This window comes from Panthera tigris, chromosome F3 (genome assembly GCF_018350195.1).
Source record: "Panthera tigris isolate Pti1 chromosome F3, P.tigris_Pti1_mat1.1, whole genome shotgun sequence".
Classification (NCBI taxonomy): Eukaryota; Metazoa; Chordata; class Mammalia; order Carnivora; family Felidae; genus Panthera; species Panthera tigris.
The window spans coordinates 38825976-38848907 of NC_056678.1; the positions used below are offsets into that span (position 1 = coordinate 38825976).

General features: G+C 47.4%; 2 protein-coding genes and 2 long non-coding RNA genes across 10 annotated transcripts in view; 1 reads left to right on the top strand and 3 right to left on the bottom strand.

Moving 5' to 3' along the window:
• LOC122235725 lies at window positions 1-410 on the bottom strand. Its single transcript, XR_006213745.1, has 2 exons — window positions 320-410; window positions 1-61 (listed from the first exon to the last, which is right to left on the bottom strand). It is a non-coding gene; the product is annotated as an uncharacterized LOC122235725 (long non-coding RNA).
• The window catches only part of LOC122235710 (RAD52 motif-containing protein 1-like), a 92608-nt gene that overhangs the window by 14029 nt on the left and 55647 nt on the right, over window positions 1-22932 (bottom strand). The gene's annotated exons all lie outside the window — the stretch shown is intronic.
• LOC122235715 lies at window positions 2892-21599 on the top strand. Its single transcript, XR_006213733.1, has 5 exons — window positions 2892-2906; window positions 3774-4202; window positions 5225-5418; window positions 5539-5888; window positions 20935-21599. It is a non-coding gene; the product is annotated as an uncharacterized LOC122235715 (long non-coding RNA).
• The window catches only part of LOC122235707 (leucine-rich repeat-containing protein 37A2-like), a 56175-nt gene continuing 42242 nt past the window's right edge, over window positions 9000-22932 (bottom strand). The window contains exons 6-14 of one of the 2 annotated variants that reach the window (XM_042975437.1): window positions 22168-22286; window positions 19861-20138; window positions 19393-19593; window positions 15853-16920; window positions 15366-15470; window positions 11135-11184; window positions 9538-9592; window positions 9316-9458; window positions 9000-9214 (exon numbers count right to left, since the gene is read on the bottom strand). In XM_042975437.1, the coding sequence (XP_042831371.1) occupies window positions 9112-9214; window positions 9316-9458; window positions 9538-9592; window positions 11135-11184; window positions 15366-15470; window positions 15853-16920; window positions 19393-19593; window positions 19861-20138; window positions 22168-22286 (2122 nt within the window). In that variant the 3' untranslated portion in view covers window positions 9000-9111. The remainder of the gene's footprint in view (window positions 9215-9315; window positions 9459-9537; window positions 9593-11134; window positions 11185-15365; window positions 15471-15852; window positions 16921-19392; window positions 19594-19860; window positions 20139-22167; window positions 22287-22932) is intronic. The other variant, XM_042975436.1, reaches the window with a different exon arrangement.

Here is a 22932-nt window from a genome sequence, read left to right on the forward strand (position 1 = left end):
GAAACCGGAATAGGTAATGTTCTCATGGCTTCTGTTGCAGGAAGCTGGTTCTTCCCACTCTCTTTGAAAAAAACGGATTTAAAGGGTTCGTAAAAATTATGTGTCAATTCTATCTCAATAAAGTTGGACACAAATACAGCTTTGAGGTGCCGTTGACAAAAGAATGGACTCTTTAAGCCTCCCAAATGTTATCACACATAGTTTACAGTTCAAATAGTACGAAATGAAGTGGTGAGGAAACAGAATGACCCGCAGCAGCTTCTTGCCTCGACCATCCCCACCCTCCTGGGCCAGCTCGCCAGTCCTCGGTCCTCCTTACCTCTCGCTGGATCTTCTGGTGCTTATCTCCACCTATCTTGTGTTTCTAGCTCTTAATTCTTCCATTTAAAAGAGTTTTTTAATTTTTTTTTTTTTTTTTTTGAAAGAGAGAGAAGGAGAGAGAGAATCCCAAGCAGGCTCTGCGCTGTCAACACAAAGTCCGATGCGGGGCTCGAACCCACGAACCGTGAAATCGTGACCTGAGCTGACGTCAGACGCTCAACCGACTGAGCCACCCAGGTGCTCTGATTCATCCATTTTAGACACTATCTGTGGACTTCCTAGCAACACAGGCAAGGAGTTAGGTCTTTAACACCCCCCACCCATTCCATTCTTGGGGTTTAGTTTTGTCACTCTTGCCCCATGATTGATAGTGGTTGCAGAATTGTGACTAGGTAAGCATTGCTCACCGCAGAGCTTGCTCATGTAGTCCGATGGCACTCGTTTCTGTCCCCTGACCCCCCGGGGTTTAATTTCTTCTCCTTCTCTTTCTGTGCTGCCCGCCACGATCACTCCTCCACTCCGCTCCAGTGCTCTGGCATGACAGTTAGTGCCGTTTCCCTCGGCTACCTCCTTGACCTGTCATACGCTGCTGTCCTGGAACCTTCCTTCGCTGCTTCCTGGGCTGGGGTTTTCCTGGCTCCCTTCTCTTCTTGCTTTCTTTACTCTCTCTCTTGATCTGCAGTTAAGAATCCCTTTCTAATATTAAAAAATAGAATGGTCTTCGGACCTGCTCGTGATCGTAGGGATCCTTTCGATATCTATTAATTGGGACAAAAAATACAGAAAGACCAAAAGTTACTATGAAGGCACTCCTGCTCTTAAGTGAATTTGTGTTTTACTCACAATAGCATCTATGAACGTGTGAAAGCCTGTTCAAAGTTTAGGCTTAGGGTTAGTTCAATCTAGCCTCAATGTCTGGTCTTCCATTTGTCACCTCGCCCCCTCAACTTGCCGTGAGACAACCCCCTCTCTTGACTTTCTGTTCAGTTCCTGTGCCCTAGCAGAGACTTAAGTACTGGTTTAAGGCCCACCTTGCAGGTGCACGTGACCATGGCTGGCCAATCAGGGTCTCCTCCTGCCAGATACAGGGTCCAAGCAGACCAATCAGAGGCTTTTTGAAGACTGGCTTTCCTTTATGAGGCTTGCTCAACCTCAGTGGAGAGTTGGAGTTACTAACGACTATCTTTGCAGTCTTGGGGCATCCATCCTGAAGCCTGAAGCCGTCATGGAGGAAAGCACAACTGAGGGATAGTTGGGGAGAGAACGACGTTTGAGCGCTAGATGCGGCCAGCTTGAAGATCTTAGGCTTCCCGGTTATGTGAGCCGATACACCGTATGACATTTTTGGCTTAAGCATATTTTAGTTGGATTTCTTTCACTGGGAGCATAAAGAGCGGCGACTGATATCCTGTCTTTGTGAACTTGGGCAGGTTATACAAGCGGTGCGTACAGACTTGGACCGTGACAACGCAGCTCCCACTAGGTCCCCTATGGCTGCCCTGTTATCAGCCTGAGCCTGAGACAGCTTGACATTGAATAGCCCGTTTTAGGGACTGGAGGAAACGACTTACCATGAGTCACTGCCCTAAAATATGCTTTCTACCCACATGCCCGGTGCCTGGAATTCTGTGGTGATGGTGGCATTCCTCAGGGTTAACCATGGCTCTCTTCAAACGGTTCTCCTTTGGAGTGTGAAGTCTGCGATATTTAACTTGTAGAAGTCCTTTCTTCTGGAGGTCCCTCTGGCAGGCAGTGGATCCAGGATGCGGTGTAGACAGACCTAGGTACACATCTCAGTTCCCAATGGCACAGTCCCTTTGCAGCTTTGCGGGCAAACCCCTAGCACTGTGTGCTGACCTTTAGGAGGTCAGTCTGTATCACATAAGGAATCCTACGCAGAGAGTGAAGAAATGGTCTCAGATTCACCCAGTAATCTCCCTGAGTCAGCCCTGAGGGCAGGGCCTGGCCCTAGGCGTTGGGAAGAGGAAGGAGATGTGATTCTTGTCTTGTCAGGGCTCCTGACCTAATAGAGAACTGCGGTTGAGTCTTCACATGGACGGACGCTGTCTTTCACTCTGCGCCATTCGTAGGTGACGCCTAGAAGAGCAGGGCCACCGTGTTGTAGCCTCTGACCCAGGACTCTGTCACATTCTGGGAGAGAGAATTATGGGCCCTCCCCGCATCCCCGCTCCTGCTGTGTCTCCTCGTGGCCACAGTGTACTTTCCCATCCCCTGGCTTGGGGCTTGGGGCTGGTTCCGTGCTTAGGCTCGAAGAGGCCCGATGGCTCTTTTGCTTGCTCTCTTACGCTTCTCTTGGGTAGCCGCTGCCTCTTCAGCCTGGGTCCCGGCAGCAACACAGGGAGAAAAGACCAGCAGTGAGAAGCAGCGCCGATCCAGCCAGCAGGGCATTAAAGTACAGCGGTAACGGCCAACCTGTGAGAATCGGTTTCCCAGCCTCCTCTGAGTTTTGAGGATGGTCTATTAGTTAGCACTGTTGTGGCAAAAGATAACAGATACATGGATTCCCTCCGTTATCAGGTTACGTACAGGTTCAGCTGCTGCAGTAGAGACCCAACACAACAGTGGTTAAGTGATTTTTTTTAATTCTTTTTTTTTAATCCTTTTTTTCGGGGGGCGGGGGGGAGAGTGCAAGCGGGGGAGGGGCAGAGAGAGTGGGGCAGAGGATCCAAAGCGGGCTCTGCGCTGACAGGCTGACAGCACAGAACCCGATGTGGGACTCAAACTCACGAACCCCGAGATCGTGACCTGAGCTGAAGTTGGATGCTTAACCGACTGAGCCACCCAGGCGCCCTTTAATTCCTTTGTTTTTAAATGTTTATTTATTTTTGAGACAGAGACAGAGATTGAGTGGGGGAAGGGCAGAGGGAGACACAAAGTCTGAAGCGGGCTCCAGGCTCCGAGCCGTCAGCACAGAGCCCGATGTGGGGCTTGAACCCACGAACGGTGAGATCCTGACCTGAGCTGAAGTCGGACACCTAACCGACTGAGCCATCCAGGCGCCCCAACAGGGGGTTAAATTAAAAAACAGCTTCTTGGGGGCACCCGGGTGGCTCAGTCGGTCAGGTGTCTGACTTTGGCTTAGGTCACGATCTTGCCGTTCATGGGTTCGAGCCCCACGTCGGGATGTGTGCGGACGGCTCAGAGCCTGGAGCCTGCTTCACATTCTGTGTCTCCCTCTCTCTCTGCCCCTCCCCTGCTCATGCTCTGTCTCTGTCTCTCAAAAATAAGCAAACATTGAAAAGAAATTTTTTTAAGAAGCAGCTTCTTGATCTCTCATATGATAATCCGGTTAAGTACTGGATCTGGGGCTGGTTCGGTGGCTCTTATGTCAGGGAGCCAGGCTCCTTCTGTTTTCCTGCTCTACCACCCTGGGGTGTAGCCCTCATCCAGACGAGGCCTTTGTACCGTTGAAATCTTCATTTCCTCCACAGTGTGGCGCCAGACCGCTCTCTGCCGCTGCCCTGGAAACACACGCAGCCTAAGCACCATTCCTGCCTCTGCTCTGGGCCTCGGGACTTTTCTTCTTCTTGAATGAGTGTGCTCCCGCCCCCCAGCTGGTGCTCCACGCCATCCCCCAGGTCTCAACAACATACCCCCACCAGGACCACAGGAGCCAGAGCTGGTCGTGCCTGGTGGTCCTCAGGACTGAGAGGCCCTGACCTCCGTGGGGGCAGGAGCCGGCCAGCATGACCAGTCGGGACTCCCAGGTTAAGAATCCAGTTGAGCCTCCTGGTCATCCTCAATCTGCTCTGCCCTTCGTCTCCCACCCCCAAATCCCTGCCGACCTCCAGCCCTGAAGAAGCCGGAGAACCTCTGCTTCCCCCACCTCCCCGTCCGCCTTGTCCTACTTCAGTCGTTTGGTGAGCATAAAAAGGCCTGTCAAAGTGGTCCCTCTGTTTGGGGGATGGGCTCAGGAGGGGTGGGCATGTGGGTTCGGAGGGTGACAGATTCTTTCTCCAAATGCTCGCCAGGCTCCTCCGAGCCCTCTTCTTGATTCGACCTTGCTTGGCCTGTGAAGACTTGAACAAACACGGACGTGGTTGCTGGCAGCTCGTGGCCGCATCCCTAGTAGGACCCTAGCCTCCCTTAAAGTGCCTGCCTGCAAAACTCCCGGCTGTCTAAAGGATTGGCTGCTGAGTCCAGCCAACGCCTGAAGATCGGGCCCCTGTCTCCCAGCTTCTGTGAGAGGGCAGGAGCTTAACTTTGAGAAGTGTCAGCAAAGCCAGATGGGTCTCATATGGGCCAGCGTCCCTTCCTGCTTTTTGTCATCTTTCACTTCTGATTATAGAGCCCCCCACTCATTCCCTTCCCTAGTCCCTCATTCTCCCTGTGAAATACCCCATCACCTCTGTAATAATCCCAGTCGGGTGCCTGCTCACGATGAACCCTTTCCCCTACGGCACTGCAATACTATGTTACTGACTGAAATCTGTCTGGATTACTTTAAGTAGTGTCTGCTTTTGTTTGTTTTCATCAGGGGAGGTGTGCAGGATCAGCCTTTTAATTTTTTTATTTTTAATATTTATTTTTGAGAGAGAGGCAGGGTGCAAGCAGGGGGGTGGGGGAGGGGCAGAGAGCGAGGAAGACACAGACTCCAAAGCGGGCTCCAGGCTCCGCGCTGTCAGCACAGAGCCCGACGTGGGGCTCAAACCCAAGAACCGTGAGATCATGACCTGAGCCGAAGTCGGTCGCTCAACTGACTGAACCACCCAGGTGCCCCAACAGCCTTTGAAATTAAATTATTTTCAGGATCAGCTTTTTAAGTAAGCATCCCAGGGATGTTTGCGTATAGAGGTCCAAAGGCTGTATTTTGAGAAATCATGTTTCCCTGTGGAGATCTTTTCTCTGGCAGCCCTTTTGAATGGGGGCTATGTTTTCTCAGATACTGCATTGCCAATAGTCCATCCAGCTTTAATTCCAGTGAGAACGTTCCAGAGATGAAACTAAGAATCAACTCCAGGCGCTTCTCCAGTCACCTCTGGGGATGAGTGTATGTCGTCAGCATCCAGCGCCTCACCTGCTGCCCAGCTAGAATGACACCTTTCAGGGTTTCCGACTTAGGAACGCGACCACCAGGTTACTCCACGTGGACACCACCCCCCTTTCACAAAGCCTTTGAACACCCCCCCATCAGGAGGGGTTTGCTGGATGATGTTGGTTGGCTCTTGACACCCATTTCTAGCCCCTTCTTTGCAGGTCCTGGAAACCCACGAACCATCGTTGACAGATTCCCTCGACAGCAGAATTGTGCCAATAAAGCGTACCTGTGTGAAATTTGGAAGGCGGAGGTGGAAGGAGGTGGAAGCCATGCTTTCCTCCTCTGTAGCAGCAGACATGCGGGCCGAATGTTGGAGTCCATACTCCCCACCAGTCAGGCTTGGGGCCATGGGGCTGTAGTGACCCCGGCAGTGGCTTCCCGAAGTTTCCTGACCGAGTGGCAGCAGCAGCTTTGAATCTATGGAGAGCAACTGTGGTAAAGTAACCTGAGAGCTAGTGGTGCGATTCCCCCCTGGCCCTGACCTTCACCACCGCGAGCCCCACCAGTGGTGAGCACCAATTGCTTGTATGACCTGTGTGTGTGTGTGTGTTTGAAATATCTAGAATGGTTTGTTTTCCTGGCTATGGTAGTTTTAAAATATGTTCACAAAACTGAGGGTTGATGGGGGGTGGGAGGGAGGGGAGGGTGGGGGATGGGTATTGCGCCTGGGTGGCTCAGTTGGTTGAGCGTCTGACTTTGGCTCAGGTCATGGTCTCACCATTCATGGCTTCGGGCCCCGCATTGGGCTCTGTGCTGACAGCTCAGAGCCTGGAGCCTGCTTCAGATTCTGTGTCTCCCTCTCTCTCTTGTTCTCTCTTCAAAATAAACATTAAAAAAGATGTTTTTTGAGGAATAAATGTTTATTGTTGTTTTTAAAAAAATTTTTTAAATGTTTATTTTGGAGAGAGAAAGAGACAGAGACATAGAGTGCGAGTGGAGGGGTGGCAGAGAGGGTCATAATCTCGTGGTTGGTTCATGGGTTCGAGACCCGCATCGGGCTCTGTGCTGACAGCTCAGAGCCTGGAGCCTGCTTCATATTCTGTGTCTCCCTCTCTCTCTGCCCGCATGCTCTGTCTCTCTCTCTCCCTCTCTCTCAAAAATAAACATTAAAAAAATTAAAAGAAATACGGCAAGGTAGCATTCGAGACTGATAAGTATTGTGCAAATTTGAGGTCGTGTTATAGAAACAACATTTTCTAAGCTTCACTTTATGAACCACATTTGAGCTAATGGAAATATTCCAAAATAGGAGAATGGAGTTGCCTGGAATCCCGGCCCACACTTCGGGAAGCCCAACTATGCACAGATGGGTCTTCTTGGTTTCTCGTCAGCTCTGTCTCTGTGTCCACCTCTCTTCTTCAAAAAGTCACCACCGGCCCCCGCTCCACCCAGCTCATGAAGGAGTTTGAGCTGGCATGAGGAGTTTCTGCCCTTGTGACCTAAGAGTGACTAAAGGGCCTAGTACTGCGCCTGGCTCAAAGCAGGTGCTCAACAAACAGTAGCGGCCACCATCCTCATCGTTATAATTATTGATTCTTTGATGGTAACCATGGCTTAGACGTCTCTGTACCCCTGCACCCTGCAGCAGGGCAGTATAACCGTCAGCAGGCTTTGGAGTTAACAGGCCTGGATTAAACCCCTACCTGGCAGTTTTGGATTTGCGGCCTTGGGCACCTGAACAGGGTACCTACATCCTTTAAGCCCTGTCCCCTTATCTGCCAGATGGGGATAATAAAGTATGTTTTCACGGACTGTTGGGCTAAATTAAGACTGCAAAACGCCCAACCCAGGCCTTGACACCAAGTAAGCAAATAGTAAACTAGGTGCTGCTGCCGCTTCCGATTACTGTTACTCTCTAGTCTTGTGCTTTCAACACACTTATTTGTTGGCTCACTGAAGTCACCACACAGAGACAGACACTTGGTGGCCGTTCTCACTAAAACGCTGGGGGAACGGGAGCAGGCACCAGGAGAACAGGTGTCCTTGCCCAGCAGCAGCAAACTAATAAAGCCGAAGAGGCACTGATGGGCCAATCACCCCGCTTGGAACCGTTCCTACCAACCCTGCCAAACCTGCTGGGCTGTGCCCCAGTCCTACTGTCGCCTCGGGGGACTCTGTTGGTGGCCAGCGGTTGGTGCCATATTCCATCACCTATCGCTAAGCCACCAGCATTTATTTGGGGGCATTTAAAGAGATTGTCAGGGGCGCCTGGGCGGCTCAGTCGGTTAAGCATCCGACTCTTGACTTCAGCTCAGGCTGTGATCTCACGGTCGTAAGATCGAGTCCCTCGCATCGGGTTCCACACTGAGCACACAGCCCGCTTGGGACTCTTTCTCTCCCTCTCTCTCTGCCCCTCCCCCCTTGCTCTCTTTCAAAATAAACAGACATTAAGAAAAGAGATTATCAAACCTTGTTAATTCAGGATTTCTTTTATTCACTACTGTATTTTGACTCTGACGTCCTTTTTCTAAAACCTGTCATTCATGTACTCAGAAAGCATAGATGACTTCATTATTTTTAATGTTTATCTATTTTTGAGAGACAGTGTGTGAGCTGGGGGGAGGGACAGAGAGAAAGGGAGACAGAGGATCTGAAGTGGGCTCTGTGCTGACAGCAGAGAGCCCAATGCAGGGCTCAAACTCCCACACCATGAGGTCACGACCTGAGCCAAAGTCGGATGCTCACTGGACTGAGCCACCCAGGCACCCCGACTCCTCCCAACATCCTAAATGTGACTGGTTAACGCCCTCCTCTGCAGAAGTGGAGGGATGTTTGCGTCTTCTGCACGTTGTGCTGCATTATCTCTTGGAATCGTGCAGCCCTGATCTGAGCTGGGTAGGAAAGCAGTGGTAGGTGTGGTGCTGGGCTGAACTGGAGAGAGCCCAGCCGCACGCATCCGACCCTCAGTGGGGTCAGCAGAGGCTAGTGGGGTACAGGTGAACAGTAAGTGCCCCCACCAATAAGTTTTCTGAAATAAAGGCCTGAGCAGGGCAGTCCTGGGTAATTACTGCTCTCACACATTCTTTACTCTAACCCTCCAGCATCTCCCTGCTAGCTCTCTGAGGGTGGGGACTTTTTTTTTTTTTTTTTTGAAAGAAAACAAACAAAAAAACCCAATGGGAATTATCTACTAGCTTGTAAGGTTGAGGAACACCCTACTTCCAACTACACATTTTGTGTCTGAGTTTGAGCTCTTGGGAAGAAAGACAGGCCTCAGCCCTACAGTGGAGGTCGGCTCAGCGATCCAAATATTCTGGCAACCCCAAAGACCTCACAGAGGGGCCAGAGAGAGATGATCCTCTATGGGCAGGGGGTCAAGCGCGTTGTGAATAACTGGTATTTGGTGAGCCAGGGGAGAGAGCACCAGAATAGGCTGTTAATTAACTTAATAGTCTAAGCCCCTTGAAGATACGTTTTCCAGTTTCCAGAGACTGACCGTATCAGGGAAATGACGGAAAGACGCCCCGTTCACCCTACTTTGCCCATACTGTGTCTTGTGGAAATACTGGCTACCACGAGGGACTCTGGCTTCAGTCCTGCTTCTCTCGCCTGTGGCCCCTGTTGTCTGTAGATAAATATTTAACCGTTTACGTTTTAATTCCTTACCACGTGGCTAGAATTGGTTATGGATTTATACATTTTAATATGAGAAAAACAAGTATTTTACAAGCAATGCTGAGAAGCCAGTATCGGAAAGTAAACTTTGTAGGTGGCCTGAGGCAGGACGGCGTTCACTCTGTGACAATCTCACATGCTGTCTCACTCTCGTCACCCAGCTCTTCAGTAGTGGAATCTGTGGTCCGAGTCTTCTCTGCTGTGGCTTTGCCAGCCTCCCTGGGAAAAGGAGAAGAATGCCAAGGCTTTGACTCTCGAAAGGAACAATTCAACTCTTCATAATTTCCTCGTTTTAGAGAAAATCTTCCCCAATCACGTACCCTAGTTCCATGTTGAAAATCTCATCTTCATCAGAAGAATCCTTGTCGTGTAGCTTCTGTGCCATGTTTTTCTTGCGTGTGGCATTGAGGGGTCTGTACATGTCCCTAAGCCAAAGTGGCCGCCTTCTCCAGAAAAAGCCCTCCTAGAAAACAGAAAGGACAACGTTAGGTCTGTTTCCCCTGCCTTCTCCAGCCACGGTACTTTATCCTCCTCAGATTTACCTGATTGTCACTTTCCTCTGAGCATCTCTTACGCAGCAGAGATCCAAAGAAGCCCCTTGAAGGAAACACACACACACAGACAATTAGTGATTCGTACCATTTTCCATGCCTCTCACAATGTATTTCTCCAGTCTTATTAGCAAGCAAAATCAACACAGACCTGGGATCTCAGAAATAATTCCATACATGCTGGGCTTTCAGAATTTTCCTGTGTCTGTCCATAATGGCCCCACAGTGTCCCTGGGAGACCTTTGTATGTAACTTGACATGAAGTATAGGCAGGATTTTCACCCTGCTCACCTTCTGGCCCTTGGCCAAGTGCCCTTGTGCAGTCAACAAACTGGGTGACCACACGGCAGAAGCACCTAACTCTCTCCAGAAGCATTTTACATCAGTCCCCGCCAGGCTTAGCCTCACAGGCATCATTTGCTGGCGGGTGGGGAGGTGTTTCTATTTTCCTAGCTGCTTTACCTTACAAGATGAATCGCACCGAGTGAATGCCTGAGTCCAACCAGCAGTTATCTAGCTCACTGACTTTCACACTGCAGGCAGATGAGTGAGTGAGTCGTGAAATCACCTGAAAACACACGGCTAGCGCTAAAACACAAAATACTCTTTTTGAATACAAACGGAATAGGGGGTACCTGGGTGGCTCAGTCAGGTGAGCAGCCCAAGTCTCGATTTTGCCTCAAGTGATGATCTCACAGATTGTGACATCGAGCCCTGTGTCTGGCTCTGTGCTGATAGTGTAGAACCTGCTTGGGATTCTCTCTCTCTCTCTCTCTCTCTCTCTCTCTGCTCCACCCTCCCCCCCAAATAAATAATAAACTTAAAAAAAACAGAACAGAAAGAATCAGAGTGTATGGTAAGTTTGTTTTAGAAGGTACTTATGTCTATACGGTATGTGTGCACTGAGTTGTGACATAAAATGCAGTTCACAGCCCAAGAACAGTGTAGTCAGAGACGTGCCCAACTGGAAAGGAACCATCTTCTTTCTGGTTCTAGTGGTACTAGTGATACAACCGTCCGGCAAGATATCTTCCTTTTCTCCTTCTCCATCTCATTATTATAAAAGGAAGAGATAAATGATTATCTAAGGTCTCTCCCAGTTCAAATTCTATTGGGTCTGGATAAAGGGAATGGAGAGCGGGGCCTCGAAAACCAGAAGGAGGAAGAAGGAAGTTTTCCCCCTACTTTACGGGAGGGACTCATGTATTCTACCTTCCATCATGCTTGAAGACTAGCCCCTTCACCCCACGACTTTTGGCCCTCCCTATCCCTTCTCCAGAGCCTCTGAGAAGGTCTGTGGCCAGGCCTGATGCCCACCGCCAGCGGGAACGGGTCTGAACATTTCCACCCCCGTCCCCCCACGATCTTTCTTTAAAGGTCTAGTGAGCAGGTGCTCTGTGCCAGTCCCATTCTAACTCGGGTTTGGCTGGGCAGCTAACTTTGCTGGATCCAGGCAAAGCATTAGGCCAAATATGTATTCTTTCTGCCTTTGGTGATTTCCTGGCTGTAAAACAAGGGGATTGAAATAGAGGAGTTTGAAAATCTAGTTCTAAAATTCTACTTTAACGATTGCCAGACTAATATTTACCTTGAGCTTCCTTCTTTACCTTCCTTGGCTGCTGTTCTATGAGAATAAATCTGTTTTGGAAGAAAACATGATCACAGTTACCCATCACAATAACCACTCCCTCCACATCTTTATTCATTCCTTTGCATTTTAGGTCTTATCTACCCAGTGAGATGATAACTTTTCCTAGGACAGGAATTTGTTGAATAGTCCTTTGACTCTTCAATAACACCTAACTCGCGTGCAGCTGGTAATACATTTTACTGACTGCCTCAGATAACATTCAACAGGTAATTCCTAATAAAAATTCTTGGGAGGAGGAAAAGAAAAGTGTCTACCAGAAACCTAAACAGCAGCACTGTTTTAAAATCAAGGACAAGAGTAGGATGTCTGTTATCACTGCTGCTATTCATTGGTGTTGAGGAGGTCCTAACTGATGCACTGGGAAAAAATGGAGTCGTGGAAAGGAAGAACTAAGACGTATTTGCATATGAAATTACAGACAAACTAAAAGGCCCAAGAGAATCAACTAAAATTTTGTTGGAAGAAACATGAGAATTCAGCAAGATGGCTAGATATATATAAAATCAAGAGATCAACATGTAAACCTCAATGACTTTCCTATGTTCCATAAATAATTAATCAAAAGACGGAAGAATTATCCCATTTACAATTATCAATAAAAAGGCATAAAGTACCTAGGAATAAACTTAGCAAAGAATGGGTAAGACCTATGAGATGAAAACACTAAAGCTCTTCTGAAGGACATTAAGGAGAAACGAATACGTGATGTGAGACACTATTTTCCGAGAATAGTGTAAAGATGTCAGTTCCCTTCAAATTAACCTACAAATTCGGGGCAATCCCATTCAAATCCCAAGACAGTTTTTCAAACAAAAACTGGCCAGCTGACATTTGGTAGAGAAAATGTGCAAGCATAGCTACAAAATGGATGAAAAAGAAGATCACAGAGCAGACGTTAAAATACGTTCTTACAGAGCAACTGCAGTTAAGTATGTAGCGTGATACTGATACAGGAAAAGAAAACCAGGTTGATAGAATAGAGTCCAGATAACACTAGTATTTTGGATCCATGAAGAAAGAATGAACCATTCAATAAAAGATTTTAAAGTAACTGGATCTTTATGCAAGGGAAAAAAGTTAGATCCCCTACCTCGACCGTACCAAAACACCAGACAGATTCCATACAGATTAAAAATAAATAAATCACAACAAATATTATAAGAGTACAGAAGAAAATATCAGAGACTATTTTTATACCATGAGGCGAAAAGGCCTTGTTAACGAGGCCCATGTCCCATAAGCCATGAGGCAGATATGGTGACGGACTGTCCACACCCCCTGTTCATCGTAGTCCTTGCCCCCTTGATCCCCTGGATTGTTTGTCCTCTTCCTGTTGATTTATAAAACTCTCTTCATATGAAATATATTAATCCTTTCAAGGGCTTTCACTGAATTTCAATGTTTCAAATATTTGTCAGTGTTTTTATCGTGAAGGAGACGGAACAGTGGGATAGGAGCACAGGCTGACTGCAGGCACAGCTGGGTTCTGCTTTGGGTTTTGCCACAGGGGCCTTAAGCTGATCCCCTTCTATGTAGGAAAGAAGGATGGTGATATCATCCTCACAGGACTGTGGGGATTAAATCAGATGTCTGGTTTATTCCAAGCAGAAATCAGACAAGACGATCAAATCTATCAAATGTTTCTGCATGTGGTATCAGGTCACAAAGCTTTTTCTCACCACAAGATTATAAAAGTATTGATTCTGTTTTCTTCTAGCACTTTGATGGGTTCTTGTTTCTCTTTTTTTACATGTACTGAAATATGTTTTTTTAAGGTGAGAAATAGGGATCTGTTGTTATTTTCCTCCCAAATAATTAAGCAGTTGTTCTATTACCATTTATTTATTTTCTTCCACTGATTTGAATACTAAAAGGTAACATTTCAATGTTTATTTATTTATTTTTGAGAGCGACAGAGAGAGAGAGTAAGAGTGAGAGAGGGACAAAGAGAGAGAGACACACACACAGAATCCAGAGCAGGCTCCAGGTTCTGAGCTGTCAGCACAGAGCCCAACACAGGGCTCGAACTCCTGAACCATGAAATTATGACCTGAGCCAAAGTAGGACGCTTAACCAACTGAGCCACCCAGGCGCCTCTAAAAGGTAACATTTTAAAAGTCCTAGTCACCCACGGATCTGTCTATTGCTGGACTCTGTAGGCTACTTCACATAAATATTACGTTGCATTATTCCTCATTGTGAAATTGACACAATGCCTCATCTCTTCCTTTGAACATCATTATTGTCCACTACAGGAAAAAAACTGCATGGTCTCTGACCTCAAAAAGTGTATCATCTAAGTAGGGAGAGGAAATAATGAAACCACATAAAAAAATATAAACACAAGGTTAAACCACATAGGAATTTAAAACAGCAATAGGAGTTTATAGAACTTCCCAAAAGCAAAAGGCTGCAGGCCACCTCAAGATGCAGAGTACTGACTGGACAATGGCCAATGATTTCTCTTCCCAGAGGTCATGGTAAGTTGACCCCACGCTAGTTCCTAGGCTCTTAGGCTGAGAAATCAGACTCTGATCTCATCAAGAGAGAACGCACTTCTTTCTGCATGGAGGCAATATCACCTTACCACTGTCACAGGATTGATCAAAATCAGAATGTCAGGTCATGACTTGACAATAAGGAAAACATCCATTCCACCCATTCCACAGATAGGGCATCTGTGTCCACATGATTGGGACTCCTGTCTCCTGTGGAGACAGGCCTCTGTGGCACACTGAAGTATAATCAGAAGGCTATTTGGTGAGAAGAGAAGTGGAAGAAAAGTAATTAGCTGAATCCAGTGTTTCATGGAAAGGACGGAGGTAGCTAGATCCATCCATCTGCCCCGCGGGCACAGCCCGGCTGGTGGGCCTGACTCTCATCTGCTGCCTGAGGTGCCATCTCTACTCTTAGGCAAGGCTAGGTGGGCACTGCCCATGTTGGTCTCTTCCTCACCATTTCTATGCTTTTACTACTGACCAACCCTCCAGAAGACAGACATGTTTCTCCTTAGCAGTTAATACATCCAGTCAGGTTTTACTCAAGTCTGATAGACCAGGAAGCCTTACATATCTCTGCTCTGATCCATGACCCTGATATTTCTCTCTTGAGGAGCTGCCTTTTAACAAACTGTTTAGCATATTTTTGTTATCAGGGGAGGGGAATGCGTCACTGCAGACCCTAAGAAATGGTGACAATCTCACAGAAGGACTAGGTCCAGGAGTATTACAGTATTCGGGGAAGGCTTTGTGAAGAAAGATGAACTCGAGTTGGCTTTTGAAGGCTCACGGGACTTCCACCAGCAGAGTGAAATAAAGGAATTTCAAGTGGGCAAAGTCACCAACAAAAGTAGGAATGGGCATGGTCTGACTAGGGGATGGTGAGGGGCTGCTTTGGCTGAAATGGAGGGTTGCCATGACAGATGGCAATATAGATATAGATATAGATATAGATAGATAGATAGATATAGATATAGATATATAATAAGCATATGTATATTTGAATAAATATATTGAATATATATTCAATTCATACATAATTGAATAAAAGGTAAACAGGCAAGCTCCAGGAATAGGCAACTGTAATTATGACACGCTCTGAGTAGCCTGATGCAGGATTTTAGCTGCAGGGTTTTAACTGAACCTGTTTACACAATGCCTTGCGAAGTGGAGGAGAGAGCTGTAGGCACATCTAATTAATCAACAAGATGACACTTTTATCTCTAAGCCATGCCCTTTCTTCCAAGATGACTGATAGCTCCATGAAGGTGAAGACTATTTCTCTCTCATCATTTTAGCCAACGAGGAAAGAAATCAGTGGTAGTAGGAGGATGACTGGTGAGTGCATCGAATCGACATCATTTTTTTGAGTTGAAGAAATTTTACTATCATGTCAACTGTGGCCTTCTTAGACCTAATGTCTCAGAACAAGCTAATGGCTTGTTATCTTGGTTACAATCCACAGATGTCTCCCGGCAGTGGGGTTCCTTTTAAAATCCCTGGAATATACTTTGCAATAAAAGGACAAAGCATATCTCAGTCCTCCAGACTGAAGAGGGATATCACGTCGTGATAGGTGGGAAAGTGGCTTTGATTTTCAGTTTGTGGGTTCTGAATCTACTGTAAAGAAGGAATATAGTCTGGGAATCTGAATTAATTGTTGTCCTTACCTCAATGAGACAGAACACTATGATCAAAATCATCACTACTACAGTCACAGATATTGCCAAGATGAGTTTGTTGTTATAGCCATAGCCTGGAACTTCTTTTGTGAGCTAAAAAAAAGGGAAAGAACAATTTTTTTAGAAAACAGAGATAGGATGAAAGTTAACTATTCTTTAACGACTCTAAAACCCCATTCTTTCCGATGAATCGCTTATAGGTTCTTAAGGAATATACCAAATCTAATGTGATATGTAATCTTAATCATTAGCATTTTCTTCAAGACTTGATGTATCTTGTATGTTAGGTCCTCTTTTTGTCTCCTCTGGGAACAGCGGCACTGTTTCCTAAATGAGCAAAGTGGCAGATCACTGCCTTAGCCAAAATTATGTGGCCAAGACAAGACCCGGACTAGGAGCCCCCGGTCCTTGTGCTTGGGTCCATGTCCTAAACCACCTAAATGTCGAGACCCCACATTTGGGGATTTATCCTCACCTCCCTTGACTCCTGCCCTCTCTGTTCACTCTGGACTTCTGTGCTCTCATTGATATAATTCTCATTTTTCCATTGGTCCGTATCCCACTCTGCCTTGGACACCTTTACTTCTTGCTGCTCGCTGAGAAGCTTCATCAGGAGGCCTGTTCTGGAGATGAGCTTGGCACAGGCCAGCTGCACCTGGGTCTCAGAGCAGTCCATTTTCAAAGTCCGGATAACATGAGAAATGAGCCTTCTCACGTCATTGCTGGGGATGAGGGACTGTAGCTGCTGGTTTAACTGAATTTCAAACAGATCACCTGAGGACGAGAGCTTTGACACAGTGAAGCCTGTGGCTTTTGGGGGCAAGCCAGTGCCCGCATTGTGGTATTCCCGTTGTGTATCATTGGTTTGTTTAACGGTCGGCATAGAGTTGTCTGCAGTAACAGTAGAATTAGCAGTGGAAAGATTCTTACGGTCTGTGAATTCAGGGAGGGTTTGTTCTGGCACAGTAGTGTTTCCTGTAGAAATATTTTCTTCAGAAACATTTTGAGCAGTAGTGTTCTCTACAGTAGCGTTTTCTCTGTAAGTTCCTGAAGGAGCAAATAATTCTGGAAAAGGATTTTTCTGAGGACTCAGTTCTCCCGGAGATGAAAAATCCTCTCGTGAAGGGGAATTTATGAGGCTCCTGACTGCAGAGGATGGAGGCCTCTTTGCAAGCAGCTGTCTATTACTGAGTGAACTTTCCTTTCTGGACTTTCGATTCAGTTTGGCCTTGGGTGTTCTGTGGACCACACGGGAGCGACTTTTATGAAAGCGGTGTGTCTTTCTGGGGAGTGAGGCTGGTCTGAAAGCCTTCATATTTCTAACTCTAGCATTTGCATCTTCTAAAACAAAAATGGTGTACGTTAAGTCTTTTGATTCTTTTTTCACGTCAGGTGGGGATTTTGGAGCGGGGGTGGCAAAAGGCCTGCCCAAAGAGTATTGCTTCAGGAAAGAAGAGACCGCTGCATTGTGCTCATCTACGAACGAAGGCTCTGTATTGAAGGAGCTTCCCACTAATTTGCTGGGCCTGTGCGCCACGGGAAGCTCCCCTGGGGATGGTCTCCTGAGCCTTCTTTCCTTGGGAGCGGGGGTGGCAGAAGGCCTGTCCAAAAAGTATTGCTTCATGAGAGAAGAGACCGCTGCCTTGTGCTCATCTATGAACGAAGGCTCTGTATTGAAGGAGCTTCCCACTGATTTGCTGGGCCTGTGCGCCACGGGAAGCTCCCCTGGGGATGGTCTCCTGAGCCTTCTTTCCTTGGGAGCGGGGGTGGCAGAAGGCCTGTCCAAAGAGTATTGCTTCATGAGAGAAGAGACCGCTGCCTTGTGCTCATCTATGAACGAAGGCTCTGTATTGAAGGAGCTTCCCACTGATTTGCTGGGCGTGTGCGCCACGGGAAGCTCCCCTGGGGATGGTCTCCTGAGCCTTCTTTCCTTGGGAGCGGGGGTGGCAGAAGGCCTGTCCAAAAAGTATTGCTTCATGAGAGAAGAGACCGCTGCCTTGTGCTCATCTATGAACGAAGGCTCTGTATTGAAGGAGCTTCCCACTGATTTGCTGGGCCTGTGCGCCACGGGAAGCTCCCCTGGGGATGGTCTCCTGAGCCTTCTTTCCTTGGGAGCGGGGGTGGCAGAAGGCCTGTCCAAAAAGTATTGCTTCATGAGAGAAGAGACCGCTGCCTTGTGCTCATCTATGAACGAAGGCTCTGTATTGAAGGAGCTTCCCACTGATTTGCTGGGCCTGTGCGCCACGGGAAGCTCCCCTGGGGATGGTCTCCTGAGCCTTCTTTCCTTGGGAGCGGGGGTGGCAGAAGGCCTGTCCAAAAAGTATTGCTTCATGAGAGAAGAGACCGCTGCCTTGTGCTCATCTATGAACGAAGGCTCTGTATTGAAGGAGCTTCCCACTGATTTGCTGGGCCTGTGCGCCACGGGAAGCTCCCCTGGGGATGGTCTCCTGAGCCTTCTTTCCTTGGGAGCGGGGGTGGCAGAAGGCCTGTCCAAAAAGTATTGCTTCATGAGAGAAGAGACCGCTGCCTTGTGCTCATCTATGAACGAAGGCTCTGTATTGAAGGAGCTTCCCACTGATTTGCTGGGCCTGTGCGCCACGGGAAGCTCCCCTGGGGATGGTCTCCTGAGCCTTCTTTCCTTGGGAGCGGGGGTGGCAGAAGGCCTGTCCAAAAAGTATTGCTTCATGAGAGAAGAGACCGCTGCCTTGTGCTCATCTATGAACGAAGGCTCTGTATTGAAGGAGCTTCCCACTGATTTGCTGGGCCTGTGCGCCACGGGAAGCTCCCCTGGGGATGGTCTCCTGAGCCTTCTTTCCTTGGGAGCGGGGGTGGCAGAAGGCCTGTCCAAAAAGTATTGCTTCATGAGAGAAGAGACCGCTGCCTTGTGCTCATCTATGAACGAAGGCTCTGTATTGAAGGAGCTTCCCACTGATTTGCTGGGCCTGTGCGCCACGGGAAGCTCCCCTGGGGATGGTCTCCTGAGCCTTCTTTCCTTGGGAGCGGGGGTGGCAGAAGGCCTGTCCAAAAAGTATTGCTTCATGAGAGAAGAGACCGCTGCCTTGTGCTCATCTATGAACGAAGGCTCTGTATTGAAGGAGCTTCCCACTGATTTGCTGGGCCTGTGCGCCACGGGAAGCTCCCCTGGGGATGGTCTCCTGAGCCTTCTTTCCTTGGGAGCGGGGGTGGCAGAAGGCCTGTCCAAAAAGTATTGCTTCATGAGAGAAGAGACCGCTGCCTTGTGCTCATCTATGAACGAAGGCTCTGTATTGAAGGAGCTTCCCACTGATTTGCTGGGCCTGTGCGCCACGGGAAGCTCCCCTGGGGATGGTCTCCTGAGCCTTCTTTCCTTGGGAGCGGGGGTGGCAGAAGGCCTGTCCAAAAAGTATTGCTTCATGAGAGAAGAGACCGCTGCCTTGTGCTCATCTATGAACGAAGGCTCTGTATTGAAGGAGCTTCCCACTGATTTGCTGGGCCTGTGCGCCACGGGAAGCTCCCCTGGGGATGGTCTCCTGAGCCTTCTTTCCTTGGGAGCGGGGGTGGCAGAAGGCCTGTCCAAAAAGTATTGCTTCATGAGAGAAGAGACCGCTGCCTTGTGCTCATCTATGAACGAAGGCTCTGTATTGAAGGAGCTTCCCACTGATTTGCTGGGCCTGTGCGCCACGGGAAGCTCCCCTGGGGATGGTCTCCTGAGCCTTCTTTCCTTGGGAGCGGGGGTGGCAGAAGGCCTGTCCAAAAAGTATTGCTTCATGAGAGAAGAGACCGCTGCCTTGTGCTCATCTATGAACGAAGGCTCTGTATTGAAGGAGCTTCCCACTGATTTGCTGGGCCTGTGCGCCACGGGAAGCTCCCCTGGGGATGGTCTCCTGAGCCTTCTTTCCTTGGGAGCGGGGGTGGCAGAAGGCCTGTCCAAAAAGTATTGCTTCATGAGAGAAGAGACCGCTGCCTTGTGCTCATCTATGAACGAAGGCTCTGTATTGAAGGAGCTTCCCACTGATTTGCTGGGCCTGTGCACCACGTGAAGCTCCCCTGGGGATGGTGTCCTGAGCCTTCTTTCCTTGGCCATGTTCTCCACAGATGGCTGGGCGCTCTGTTTCCTCTGGATGTTCTGACGTCTCAGTTCTTTTAAGTGCCTTTTCCGTATGCCCTTTGGGCCCTTGATGACCTTTTTCACTCTCAGGAACTTTTTCCCCACACTCTCAACCTCGTCTAGGCTCTTCTCCTGCGTTTGGGCAGTTTCCAATTTCTTTGGAAAGATTTGACGTTTAAACTTGGGACCTAAAAGGCTGGAATGTATAAGCATGGCCATTTTTTCTTTCTTTTTCACGTCATCAATTTTTTCCTGAATTTCTGCATCTAACAAATTTTCCAGAAAGTAGAGTTTTCTCAGTTTATTCTTGTAAGTTGAATTGTTGGATCCAGGTTTAAGAGAAGGGTCCCCTGTGTCGTTCATCGAGTGACCCACGGGCTTGTCTCCCTCTTGCACATTTGAAAACAGAAGTTTAATGAACGGTAACAGCGTCGATTCTACGTCTTCTAGATTGCCCTCCGAGAAATAAGGCAATATGTAATTCAGTGCACTAATGACATCACTTTCGTCATTGAAGTCTAGCTGCTCATTCATAAAGGCTGACAAACTGACACGATCTATGTCTGAGGACGCCTTCTCTGGCTCAATAGTCAGCTCCGTGCTGGCGCTCTTCTTTCGAGCTGTCAATACCTTCATGAATGATCCTTCTGCCTTCCTTAGGTATACTTCCTGATCTGTCGAAGAAGAAGAAGAGATGAGTTTTGATAATGAAAGACTGACAGCACAGCTCTTTGTCAATGCACAGTCATACGTCCCAGTCAAGCAAATTAAGAATCAGCAAATACTCGAGCGCCATTTAGAGAGGAGACGAACTCAAACTTGGACCCACGATTGGCAACAACAAAAGGACAAAAAGATGTGTTTTGAAAAAGTAGCTATTTCCTCAGAACATTCCACAGTGTGAATAAGTATATTTAGAGTTATTCCATTGGTCCCTAAGGGCCGATTGCCCAGGCCTCAAGAAAAGCCAAGGCCGGAAGATACTCGGCTAAACTGTGTGCAGCTCTAGTGCGACTCCTGGCATTCACATACCCCACCCTGTCCTGCTTCGGGGGCAGAGGGAGCGCGAGTCTTCCTCCTTCTACGTCTTCAGTGGGCTTGAGTTCTTGCTACCATCACATATGCCCGGGACAACACCCGTCACCAGCAGGTCCTCATCTGGACACGCCCTCTCCGCCCACCCACCAATTCCTTCGCTTGGTCCCTGCTCCCATATATCGCACCTCCCGTAACATAAGCTCTAGACAGAAAAAACTAAACACAAGACCCGCTAAGTCCACCCTGGTTCTTTGCTTAAATTTGGGCAGAGATGTGGGGTATAGGTTAAGAGATTTTCCAGGTATGAGAGAGATGCCACTGTGGGGCGTTCAAAAAAAATCAACGGAATGATACTTGAGGTTTTAAAATGCAGAAGGGATAAAGAAACTTTGGTCAAATGCCTACTTTGCTTTCATTTCCTTTCATTTCCAGATTTCTAGCTTTACTGAGAGAACCATCCAGAGCTTCCAACTACATGAAGGTCAAGCGTACAGCTTGTGTACACTGAACAGCACTGTGCAGCTGGGTTTTTCCAGAAGAATTAAAAGTATTTTTAGTGGTGCTGGTGAGAGTCGGAGGAGGAGGTGATAAAGGTCACGAGAGAGGAGGAGCAGCGGGCTGGCGGAGCGCCCAAAACGGGAGAGGAGACTCGAGTGCTAGGCTAAGGCACCTCTGATCTCATTTTTCCTCGCCTGTCAAAGGAGATAAAAAAAAAAAAATGCCTATTCTGCCCACCTCTAAGGGAGACGGGAGTAAGATAATTGGTAAAACATTGTTTTGGAAAATAAGCAACACCACTTATAGAAGTAGCAAAGTGTAATTTATGCTGTGCCCTAGACCATTGACAGGGACCCATATTCAAGCTATCCAGGTGCAAAAGCACATTTTGGAAGTCACCAAGTTAGTGCCAATAAAACCTAAGAACAGAAAAATACCTAAAAGCACCCGTGTTTTGGATAGAAAAGCTTAAGATTCAGAACAAGAGTTGGACAGCCCAAGGATAGAAGAGCCCTCTCATCCGTTAGAACGGTTGGGTAGCAGCTTCTGGTTAGGGCACAGAAACACAGAGGCTCCAAATAAAACTTTTTCAGAAATCAGCATCACTTGTACTCTTACACACTTATAAAAACAACAAAATAAACAAAAAGGTATCTCCACCTGTCCTATAAGACAAAGGGCACCTGAGACCTAACGCACGTAAAATCAGCTTATAAGCTGTGACGCACTATGTGAACAGGTTTTCATTTGGGGGTAGTTGACTTAATAATGTAACTGAGAATCTGACTTTTAACAAAGGAATAGTTCTTAGAAATTTAGGGATCTGAACTCTGAATGAGTAAAAATAATGCAATGACATCATTAGTTTAAAAATTTACCATTGTTAGGGTGCCTGGGTGGCCCAGTCAGTTAAGCATCCCTTTGGCTCAGGTCATGCTATCACAGTTCAGCCCCGCATGGGGCTTGCTGCTGTCAGTGTAGAGCCTGCTTCGGATTCTCTGTCCCCCTCACTCACTCTCTGCCCCCTCCCAGCTCACGCACGTGAATGCTCTCTCTCTCAAAAATGAATAAACATTAAAAAAAATTATCATTGTTGATTAAAAATAAAAGTTAAACCACAAATAAAATAAAAATTTACAAATTTATCATCAGGCAATTAGGACTTACCACAACGTGTGCCATTTGTCAGACATGCACTGTCACAATGTAGCTTGACGGTCTTACAGACAACCTCAATAGTATTTTTAAATTGGCAGAGACAGCAGGCCATACGGCTAGGTAAAATCCTATAAATGGAAACACAGACAATTAAATTAGTGGTAAAGGAGTTACTCGAGTAGGTAGAAGAGGCGGGCCAAAGTCATCACAGGGCTGTGCAAAAAGGAATTCTTGAGGCACATGGCCTGGATGGTTGGGTAGGGACCAGTTGGCCAACTGCTGCTCTTGAATATTATAAATACACAGATAGAAGGACAGACGTGCCCAACGGAAAGGTAAGGATGACATGGGGTATGGTACCCTTAGAATGAGATAGAGATTAGAACTGGGTGACACTGATCAGTAGTTTAATACACAGGTAACTCCTTCCAAGCCAAAAGTCTCACTTCGGGTTGAGAGCACACAGAAAGAGGGTAGACTTCTAAGAGTTTGAATAAATCTGAAATATGGCCCATACTGAGGATAAAAAGCAATCAACTTTGGCTCAGGTCATAATCTCGTGGTTCATGGGTTTGAGCCCCACATCAGGCTCTGTGCTGAGAGCTCGGAGCCTGGAACCTGCTTCAGATTTAACTTCCTCTCTCTCTACCCCTTCCCTGATCACTCTCTGTGTCTTAAAAATAAATAAATGTTAATTTTTTTTTTTAAAAAGCAATCAATCAAAAACTAATCCATCATCTACACAAATGCTACAATTAGCAGACAAGGACATTT